At 54.2% G+C, this 10,704-nt stretch overlaps 1 protein-coding gene and 1 long non-coding RNA gene across 7 annotated transcripts in view; one reads left to right on the forward strand and one right to left on the reverse strand.

The window, feature by feature from the left end:
• Positions 1–4,987, reverse strand: part of LOC128841431 (uncharacterized) — a 38,718-nt gene extending 33,731 nt beyond the window's left edge. Inside the window, exons 1-2 of one of the 3 annotated variants that reach the window (XR_008445834.1) lie at positions 4,815–4,987; positions 4,211–4,287 (exon numbers count right to left, since the gene is read on the reverse strand). This is a non-coding gene — a long non-coding RNA (uncharacterized LOC128841431). Of the gene's footprint in view, positions 1–1,462; positions 1,548–3,589; positions 3,804–4,210; positions 4,288–4,814 lie in introns of those variants that run through there. The other 2 variants (XR_008445836.1, XR_008445835.1) reach the window with 2 other exon arrangements.
• Positions 4,988–5,211: 224 nt separating this feature from the next.
• Positions 5,212–9,813, forward strand: HAND1 (heart and neural crest derivatives expressed 1). Of its 4 annotated transcripts, none has more exons than XM_054036431.1 (2): positions 5,212–6,008; positions 7,982–9,813. In XM_054036431.1, the coding sequence occupies exons 1-2, from the start codon at positions 5,506–5,508 to the stop codon at positions 8,007–8,009; spliced, it is 531 nt and encodes a 176-aa protein (XP_053892406.1). In that variant the 5' UTR covers positions 5,212–5,505; the 3' UTR covers positions 8,010–9,813. The 4 variants fall into 4 exon arrangements, with proteins under 4 accessions (XP_053892406.1, XP_053892407.1, XP_053892403.1 ...); XM_054036432.1 differs by having other exon boundaries at positions 7,985–9,813; XM_054036428.1 differs by having other exon boundaries at positions 5,212–5,997.
• Positions 9,814–10,704: the final 891 nt, after the last annotated feature.

Below are 10,704 nucleotides of genomic sequence, written 5' to 3' on the forward strand. Positions count from 1 at the left end.
GGGGCAGCGCGGATGGGAGCTAAATGATGCCCAAAACAGGAGGTTTCACTCTCCATACTTTGGGCAAGGAAAAATATGACCAGACTCAGGATAAAGAGCGCGTCTTCGGAAGTGCAAGGAGACTGACTCGCCCCCCTCCCCAAAAAAAGCAGAGAGGGGTCCCATGGGTGGCTGGGAATTGATATAGGGCGCAGATCGTTATTCAGAGGATCTGATTAAATCCCAGTCGCGATTAAATCCCTCTCTCACACGGCAGCCGCCGCAGGTACAGAGAAACAGCCGCACACCCGCCCTGTGTGTGACCCTGGTATATACACAACGCGGGTAGCGAGCAAAGAAAAGCGCTTCTGGGACCTCTCTCCTCCGTGGCCAGATACAACGCGGGGCATTAAAGCCTTTGCTACTGTACGGAGCGAGGTCTGGAGCGAGCCCAGCTGAGTTGACAGAGCTTTGCAAAGGGGTGAGGGCGACAGACCAGCCCGCGGGTGTCAAAGGCAAAGCCAGGCCCTGGTTACCTTGGGCGTGTGTATCAAATATTCGTAGCCCAGGCGCGCTGCTTGGCAGGCTGGCTTTTGGCGAGGCGCGTTGGGGGAGAGTCCAGGAGCGAAGCCAGGCTGCGGGGAAGGGGCGGCTGTGCCTACCCGCTTTGAGAGGTAGACCGGAGACGGGACCCTGGGGCCATCAGCCCAGAAATGGCCTTGGACCTGAAGCCATAGCTCCGATTAGAAAATCATTGGATTGAAACCACCGGCTTCACCTGGGGGGAGGGGAGGCTGACAAGTATTTTTTAGGAAAAGTCTTCTCATGAGAAAGATTTCCCCTTCTAGTGGGAGCCCGCTTTGAAACCGGGAGGGAGGAACTAGGATACTCAGCATTTTCCACTGAACGCAGGGGTCTAATGCCGCCTAATTTAGATGGCCAAATAATCAATAACAAATGTTTCCAGCGCACTCATTGAAGGGGGTTGTAAAAGGGGGAAAGTTTGCACCATATAAGAACAAAGCCACACACAAAAAGAGAGGAGGAGGGGATCCAGAAGTATAAGGCTAACCTGTTTCTTATGCCCCAGATATCAAAGGCAAGGATTCAGGGCTGGCAAGCAACCGCCAGGAGCTGTTTTTTTAACCCCCCTAATGGCATGTGCGATATGGAAAATTAGAGTGGCCCAGATCCGATGTAGAGGAAGATTTAGCCCTGACTACTTACTGGCTTTTAAACTCGGATTGTAACAAATCGCTCTAGAAAATAGCAGGCGTTTAAATGGCTCCCGAATTCGCTGGAGACGACCCGGGAGCTGCGATTGAAATAAGTCAAATAAAATTTGTCATCTTTAAAATGTAAAAAGACATTAATGGTCTGTTAGGTCGGATGATTAATATAAGCGCCTGAAAACAACCCTAAAACATTTCCACCCTCAGCGAGAAGATTAATCATTGGAAAAGGTATTTAATCGTTAACATACCTCTCTGCCCAAACGCTGTAACAAAAGCAGCGGGCTTGGCTGGCTTGGCAAACGAACGGTTTTTCCTCTCGCATAGGTCTGATTGCAAACACATACACACACACAAATGCAGCGCCCAGATGTGTGTGTTTAGATACACGTCGACACACAGCTAGACACAGTACATTGATGTGCGCACACCCAGAACTATACACTGTGGAGGTTGCCAGAGAATGGAAGAACACCGCTATGGTTAGGAGACCGATATTAGATGGAATAGCACATCTCTTTGCAGCGTATTCGTTCGTTAAACTTTCTACGAGGTTTGGAAGAAGCAGAGCGCAATATACAACAGAAGCCAATTAATTACCAATTACGGTTATATTTTGCCCTCTGATTTCACAGCAGTTTCTGGAAGCCGCAAAGGATTTCGTTGTTTTGGTCTCATTTAGAACGGTGTAAATCCGGAGTAAGCCCCTTGCCTCCAGTTGGGTTACTCCGGATTTACACGGGGGTGTAGATGCAATCGGGATCTCGGAATAGGCATGTCTTGCTGTCCATTCCCTTTGCTCTCTGTGGATCCCCAGGTCCCTGGCTACCGCGGGACAGTACCCCGGGCCGCCCCTTACAACAATATTTTCAGACCATGAACCCAGGGTGCCCATGGGGGCAACTCCTTAGCCACCGCACCCGACCGCCCAGTTCCAACCCAGGCAAAGTTTCACGGGGTTGCCAATTGATGCCAATCGTGCCTTGGTCCAAGGAGCTCCACAGAGCCCCGGCATGTCGGGGGCTGTTTAGGGCTGACTAGTCCCAGGGCAGGGCGGATCCACCGCGCCCAGGGACCCGGGTGTGCTAGGCTGGGGCACAGGGATAGCCCACACCTGAGGATGTGAGACCTGGGCAGGGCCTTGGCTTTCCCAGCCCATCTCGGAAAAGTGCAGCGCAAGGGGGATTGTGGGGCTTGAGGGGGAATATTTCAGGGCCTGATCCTGTGCTCTGACCCAAGAACCCCAATCCCATCGAGCTGCAGGATTTGGGCCCTCACCCCTCTTCAAACAGGCGGCCGGGCTTTTCCCAGCCTCTGCGGAGCCCTGCACCAGCGACCCTCGGGCTGCGGCAGCTCGCCTCTAGCTGAGAGTCTCCAAAACACTGGCCAGCAGGCCAGCAGCCACCGAACGAGGCCATTAGCCGCCCAGAATCCGGATTTAGAGCTGCTGGCCAGGAGAATCCAAGCGGACAGAAATGCACCCAATCCGAACGAGCAGTAATACAAAATGCAATCCGATTTATGGTCACCATATCATCGGCGACGTTGCATAATGCGCGCTCACACACACACACACACACACACAGTGTGAGGGCAGATCTACCCCCGAGGGTAATTACAGGGCAGGATCTGCCCACTCTAACTGCTTGTGGACTCCAGTTCATTGACCCCCGTCATTCACGCGTGTCCCTGTCCCGCGAGGGATCTGGGGACATCCCCCCTCGTGCATTCACACCCGTGCGCACAGTCCCGCCCGTGAGTCACACATTCTTAAGCCGTGACGGTAACAGTGCCCAGATGTTCGGCATCATCACACCATTACCCCGCGCGCTGCCCCGCAGGAGGGGCCCTGCTCAGCCCCTTAACCCAGCGCAGGGTGCTGGCTGCGCCCCGGGGATCTGCGGGCAGGGCCTTGGGGCCATTCGGAGTAGGGGGTTCGCCTGCCCAAAGCGAGCCCCCAGGGGCAGGAAGTGTGTAGGGGGTTGAGGGGGGGAGCTCGTTTGGAAATGCCCGGCTTTAGGGCCAGGTGCTAGATCCATGTAGGTCCTTGCTCGGGCAGCGTTCCCACCAATCGCACCCACTCGGTGCGAGCCCAGGCGGACTAAGCCCCCCAGGCCTGGGCCCACAGGGAGCTGGGTCTCGGGAGGCTCCCACCCCCAGGCCGGCTCTCGCTGCCCAGCGCACACGGCGGTTCCTGGCCTCCCCGATTTCAGCCTCTCTACCATCCTACCAAGGCTCGGCCCCCAAACCAGGGGCGGACAGAGCCTAAGAGAGCCCAGCAGTTGTGCCCTGCCCTAAGAGAGGGGCTGTGTGGGGCCCGGTTCGATGCCCACTGTCCCACCCTGCGCGTTCAGGGGCCTGGGCTTTAGGGAACCTACCGAGTCCAGCACGTCCCATTACTGCCAGCGGCGAAGCGCTCCTCCAGGAGCGGGACCCGGACACACATCTCGGGGGGACCTCTCACTTGCCCAGCTCTGCTGCCGGGAAACACGGTCACGCCAACCTGCCGGGCCCCGCCGCCTGGATTCACCCCACATCGTTCCACCGTCTCCGACCCGCGGGGTCCCCCCAGGCTGGGCCAGAGACGGGGGGAGGAAACCCGCCCTTGCCCCTTGGTGCTTTTAGCGACTGGCTTTCAAACGTTTCCCTGCCGAGCTCTCCAGCCCGATTCAGTCCGTTCCCAGCCCTCCCCGACCCGCTGCGGGAGATCCGGGCTGCATGACCCGTGTGTACGCGCGGGGGTAGATTTCCTTCGGACCGAGCCCCCCCGGGAAGCACAACCGGGCGTGGGAACGCGGACCCTCCTGTGGGGACGGGGGTTAGAACCACACACACCTTTTAAGCCCATTTAGCGCCCCCTCCCCGTTCCGAGCCTCGATTCAAGGCCACTCGCCCCGCACCTTTGTGTATTTTTTTTTTTTTTTTGCATATTCGGCAATTTCCAGGGGGCGCAGGATCAGCTGCAAAGCTGGGGTACCGGGGGACGGGATTTGTCTGACCTGGTGGGGGGAGAAGCTGCGGTCACTCGCCCAACCGAGACTGGCACAATTGATCCCCGGGCCCATGTGGGGCCAGGCTGAAGAGAGGGAACAAAAGGAAAAGAATCAAACGGGGACCTAGCAAAGGCCAAGGCGGCTCAGACTCCACTTCGCCGCGCTCCTAATTACAAATCCAAGCCATTCGGTGACCTGCTCAGACAGGGGGAACTATTTGACAAGCAGGAGATCTGACTGCCAGCTCGATAAGTCTGATGGTTCAACGCATCAGAAGCTCCAAGGAGGAAACGCCTGGCTTTCCCCGCGGGCTGCATTTCTCTGGTCATTCAGAGCTTTTGCGTTTACACTTGAACCTACACACACGAGTTCGACGCCGCTTTACCCTGGGGATCGCGGGGCGTTCTAAGCCAGTCCCCTCGCTTTTCTTAAGCAACGCAAACCCTGGACAATGTGTGTCCTTAAAATAAAAACTCCAGGGGCAGATCTGCGTGTCCCCAGCCCCGTTTGTGCCAGGACTGATAGGGCTGGATACAAGTGTGCGCTCATCCCGGGCGGCGTCGCTACGACTTTCTTACCACCCGGCCCATTGTGACTAGAATTATGAAACCTTTCAGAGAGATCGCTCCCGGGTTGCCTTTTCTCCTCTAGTTCAGCAATTCTTTCCTCGCCAGAAAACAACCCCCGGGAAGCGGGTTTCTCGGCGGGGCTGCCGGGGGAGCGCAGTCGCTCTGTCTGATTTCCAGGATGGCCTTTTATTGCTCCGAGTCAGTGTTTGACACAGACCCCGGTTTACTGGCGGGAGCAAACAGAAAGGTGTGATAAAAGTACTGCGCAAATAAACTCAGCCTGGCAAAGCAAACAGCTCTGGGGCACTTCTCCCTCCTCCCCCCTTCTGCAACGGGCCCTCCCCTTTCCATTGGCTCTGGGGAAAGTTTGACATCAAAGCCCCCTTCCCTATATAAAGGCAGAGCTGGGAGGCTGCAGAAGGGTTAAAAAACCACCCCCCCTCCCACACACACACCCCTTTTCCCCGCCAGCGGAGCTGGGTGCCGAGGACAAACGTCCCAGCAGAGAATTTGCTAAGGAACCGTCCCAGGGCCTGGCTTCCCCGGCCTGGAGGCGCATCTGAGCTGCGGAGAGTCGCCCAGGCTCGAGGGAGAGCAGGCGGGAAGCTGCCCCGTCCGGCCCAGGGGGTGTTGGAGCAAGCGATGGCCCAGGCTGCCTAGGCTAGCCCAGGGCAGGGTAGATCTCTCCAGCCGGGCTCTTTCTCCGGGACCGCTCCGCGCCTCGGGCAGACCATGAACCTGGTGGGGAGTTACCAGCACCATCTGCTCCACGAGCCCTTCCTCTTCAGCCCGGCCTCCAGGTGCCACCCGGAGCGCTCCTACTTCCAGAGCTGGGTGCTCAACCCGGCCGAGGTGTCCCCCGACCTCTCCGGGCAGCCCTCCCCCTACCCCAGCGCCGAGTTCGGGCCGCCGGGGCCCGGCCACGGGCCCAGCCGGCTGGAGGCGCTGAGCAGCCGTCTGGGCCGGCGGAAAGGCGTGGGCCCCAAGAAGGAGCGCCGGAGGACCGAGAGCATCAACAGCGCCTTCGCCGAGCTGCGGGAGTGCATCCCCAACGTGCCGGCCGACACCAAGCTCTCCAAGATCAAGACCCTGCGCCTGGCCACCAGCTACATCGCCTACCTGATGGAGGTGCTGGCCAAGGACAGCCAGGCCGGGGAGACCGAGGGCTTCAAGGCCGAGCTCAAGAAAACCGACAGCCGGGAGAACAAGCGGAAAAGGGAGCCGGTAAGGCTGAGGTGGGAGCCGGTTGACGAGGGGCAGCGCGGGCTAAGGGGAGCAGAGGAGAAGCCGTTGCTCTGGGCTCCCTAGGGCCGTGCCCAGAAAGGTGCCCAGGTCAGTGGGACGCCCCGGTGCATGGGAGGCGTGTACCGCCTCGGCCGCTCTCCCGCATGGGACCTCAGCTACCCTGCACGGGGGGCTGGTTCCACCCCTGTGCCCGTCCCGTTGGTTAGAGGGCAGCGAGCTTTCTGCTGGCCGGGCGAGCCCCGCGCTTTGCGAGCTCGCCCGGCAGAGGCAGTTCAGGCGAAGGTCCAGGGGGTGGTATGTAGCGGGATTTCCCGCGGCTCTACGCCCGGCCACACCGAGGGCAGCAGATAAATGCTCCCGCAGCCTTACCGCTGGTGATGCGCGCAACGCCGCCGCGCAGGTTGCGAGAATATTGCTCTGTTGCACGGGATATTAGATTGCAGCGCGGATGCGGATCCGACACGCTGCGCTGGGGTTTTATTCTGCGGACTGGAGCCTGGGTTTATCTTCGCCAGAGCCCAGGGCAGGAGGCTCCGTATTGTGATTTCCCCCTGCGGTCTAAACGGTCCCTGTTTAATCCCCCATCGAGTGGGGCTGCTTCAACAGTTCGCACCTTTCTTAAGGGGGAGGCGGGAAGCTTTTAAACATTGCAAATGGGAAATCCCCACCTCCCCTCCCCCCCAGCCGCCAGGCCTTGCACCAGTTCGGGCTAGTTGGAAAAGTGGGGGAGCGCCTGGATGCGATGGGCGGCCCCCAGCCTCCCTGCCGGCCTTCCAGGAACAGTCAGACTCGGGCCCTTCCTTCGTGGCAATGCTTTTACGAGTCTTTTTTTTTTTTCCTTGGACGCTGCAAACAAAAACCCCGCCGGTGGTGGGAATCCGAACCCCACTGGGACACCCGAGCTTCGCCCCAGACCATTTCCTACCTAGCGAGGGAGAGGGAGCGCGGGACACAGTCTGCCCCCGTTACAGCCACACTGAGCGGGGCCGTGACACTGTAACCCCGGTCATGTTCTAAACACAGGCCGATAAACGCGTCCACACAGCGAATCCCAGCCTTGGCGCTGGTACACCCGTTACAAACCCGATTTGGGGGAACCGCCGCCACCTCCTGCCACCTTTTCTTTAACCCCCAAATCAAGGGCTTGTTTGCTTACATTTCTCAACAGGCGCGCTGCGCTCTAGTCCTGATTTTGAAACGAAAGCGGCAGCCCAGGCGACCCTGGTGCTGACCCGCCGCTGACTCAAACCCCGAGAACGTCTCCGGGCTCGGGGTGTGTCAATAATCGAATCCAAAGACAATTCGCGGATCGATTAAAAACACAAATACACCTTGATTCCCCGCCTCGTTGGCATGATTATCCCCAACGTGCCTTGCTGGTGGGAAAGGGCCGCATTTTGGAGGAAAAGACCCAAAATAGCCCCGCTTTTAAAAAGGAGCTTGTCTTTTACCGTGGCCGGGGAAATCATTTCCTCACCTAACAAAACCCGGAGCACCCTCCCGTTTGCGGGAGCTTGATATTTTTCAAGCGCAACTCCTTGTTTTCCTCTCATTGAAAGGAGCAGGACCGCCTTGGCGCTTAAAGCGAATAGTGTGTAATTTACTAGAGCCCCGTTGTATTTACCAACAGGAGCGTGGATTTACAAGAACGCCGCGTTCACTATTTAGAAAAGCACGGCCAATAAAGGCAAATTTATGGCTCTGCCCCGATCTCTAACATTTATAAACCGTAACACAATATACCCTTGTATTTACAGCACTCGCCTGAAATATACAAACAGTGGTATACAGTAGAACGCAGCCGGTTTGATTTGTTTTTCTTATTAAAATCCTCGCTCGTAAATATTTGGTCTCTCTCCCCCCGCCCCCTTCATCTTTTAAATTTATATTTATTTTTGTTAAGCACTTACCCGTGTTTCCTTTTGTGTTTTTTCCCCCCCTTTGGCTTTGTGTTTTTCTGCAGCAGCCTGAAGTCTACTCGCATTCCCTAGGCCATGGAGAGAAAAAGCTCAAAGGAAGGACTGGTTGGCCTCAGCAGGTCTGGGCTCTGGAGTTAAATCAGTGAGAAGAGAGACACAAATCAAAGACTGAACTCATTTTTAAAACCGATTCAGAAGATTTTTTCCCCCCCTGAGCGCTCGTCAGGCTGGGAGTGTAACCAATCGCTCTTATCATGTGCAATGTTTAAGAAGGAAAAAGGGTTGGAGATGGGGAGAAATCCAGGAGGGGGGGAATACGAAGAACTGGGCAGGAGGAAAAGAACTCGTGAGAAACAGGGTGATTCTAGTGTAAACGAAACACGCTCTGCTTGTTCTAAATGCTCCGGAATTGGAATCGCTTCCCTACCTTATTTTTCCAGTGGCCTTAATTTTCTCCTTGCTGAAGGCATCCCCGGGTCTCGGTCTCCTTTCTCCATAAAAATGAAACGGATGCAATATGGATTCTCAGCAGAAAGACAAATAAGAGCGGTAGGCAGGACCCTTTCCTGCCTGGGCAGTATGGGGCGGATTCTGATCATGGTGGACATGCAGAGGCTGTAATATCGGGTGGTAGCCCCGTGAGGTGAGTGAATGCAGGATCGGGACCTAATGCAGGGAGAGCTGCTTGGATCGAATGAGCCCTCAACTAATTTTTTGTTTGTAACCTTTCAGTTCATTTATTTTGTAACCAGTGTTTGGTTGGCTCCTGCCCTTCCGCCCAACAGTCTGAGGGAAACACCTTGTTCTTCTTTTTGTAAATACAACCCCCACGTTGTGGAAATGTGTTGATGTATTTAAACTACCTAACGCATTTGGGAAGTTTCCTGTGCCGGGTTTTCTACCTCAAATTTGTATGACCACTTGCCGAGAAAACAGGTTCGCCAAGCCAACTATTTATGTGGATTAAAAAAAAATAAATAAAAGTTTTATTAAAACGGACTTTCCCCTTTTCGGCCAGAGCGCCTTGCCTCCAGGGCTGGCCCATCAGCCCGCAGTCAGATGCTTTGAAATGGACAAGGACAGAAGCGTTCTCTGAACGGCTAAACCAGGGTGTGTCTTTTAAAAACGGATTTATATAAAATACTAAAATTAGCATTGATCGACTGACCCCTTTCGGATTGTACTATAGATTTGATAGTGCACGGGGTGTGTGTATATAACAGAGCAGATCTGGGTTCGGTAGAGATGTAGAGAAAGCTACATCTGATAATATTAGAGCTATGTAGAATACTGTGGGCTCTAGATATAATTAAATCTACATATCTAGATTATTATGTGCATATATAGTATAAAATCTATACAAGGATGTTACTAGCAGGGGGCTGGAACAATTTTTATAGTGGGGGTGCTGAGAGCCATTGAACCAAACTCTAAACCCTGGATATGATGGAAACCACTTCAAGCTAAAGGGTGCTGCTACACCCCCAGCACCCCCGGTTCCAGCATCTTTGCCTACTATTCTCTTTATATTGCAGGGGTACCTGGAAGCATCACTTAGTTTGTGGCTTTGGTGTACTAAGCCCTGTACTGATATCTTTCCTGTATCCAAATAGATATCAACAGAGAGGAGAATTGTATTAAGTGAGATACAGTGTATTAGATAGTGGATGTCCCTCCCACTCACCTACAGTATATATTCCTTTAGAAATATATAGTTACTATATATATTGACAGCAGATTAATAGATTTAAGGCCAGAAGTGTCCATTATGGGCATCTAGTCCGGCCTGCTGCATAACAGAGGCCTAAGCATTGCACCCAAAGATATATGTGTATTTTTATTAAATGTATGTGTGTATTTTTATTATATAGGCATCTAAATATTCATACAAAATACAGACATTATATTACCAATCTATCTAGATCTATATCTAGAAGTAATATTTATTGTATGGTCACATATTATATTGATTTGAATATACACATACACTCATATAGCCAGCACACACATTGTGCAGTGTACAGATGTGTGGGGATGTGTAGCATCTCTCGGTGTATGTATAGTCATCTGCACACACAGATCATTACTGGCGGGGAACAAGGGACTTTTCAGAGTCTGAAGGGTTAATCCCCTGTGTTTTATAGGGGTGGAAACTCCATTAGTGTTAATGTGGCAAGTCAAAGGAAACCTTTTTGCGGATTTCAAACGAAACATGGACAAAACCAAATCACTGGCCCCTCCGACTTGTGCAGGGGGATAAATAACTTTCTTTCAGCAAAGCCAAGAGAAGCGAGATCAAAAAGCCGGGCACATTTTAATGAGGAAAAACACCTCTGTAATAACGACTGCGCTGGGACCACAGAGCGCCGGCAGTGTGTGACCCGAAGGGCCGGGCGGCCGTCTGCAAAGGCTGCTGGGACTCTCCACAAAGCCTCTGCTAACGACAAGCACTGAGAAACACCACGATCAGACGGCTCCTGGCGCCCACTCCGCCGCCTAGACCCGGCAGCATGGGGATGCAGTCCTACATGGCCCTTCCCCCAGGCAACTGGCCTTTCCCCTTGAATCAGGGCCCTGTGCAGTCACCACACAACCCCCAGAATATTGTGTAATTAGAGGCCGTATCCCTCTCTCATGACACCAGCTTGACCCTACGTAACCTCATTGGTTCCCATGCAGTTATTCCTGATTTACACCACCGCCAGTAAGAGATGGATCAGGCCCCGCACCTAGTTTGAGACTATCGAAGCATCAAGCAGTTTGCCTG

Source organism: Malaclemys terrapin, chromosome 8, assembly GCF_027887155.1.
Source record: "Malaclemys terrapin pileata isolate rMalTer1 chromosome 8, rMalTer1.hap1, whole genome shotgun sequence".
Lineage (NCBI taxonomy): Eukaryota > Metazoa > Chordata > Testudines > Emydidae > Malaclemys > Malaclemys terrapin.

Excerpts from the sequence above, each read along its gene's own strand:
- HAND1 (XM_054036428.1), top strand. The coding sequence starts at position 5,506 with ATGAACCTGGTGGGGAGTTACCAGCACCATCTGCTCCACGAGCCCTTC. Across the intron at positions 5,998-7,981 it reads ACAAGCGGAAAAGGGAGCCG|CAGCCTGAAGTCTACTCGCA; the intron begins GTAAGGCTGAGG and ends GTTTTTCTGCAG.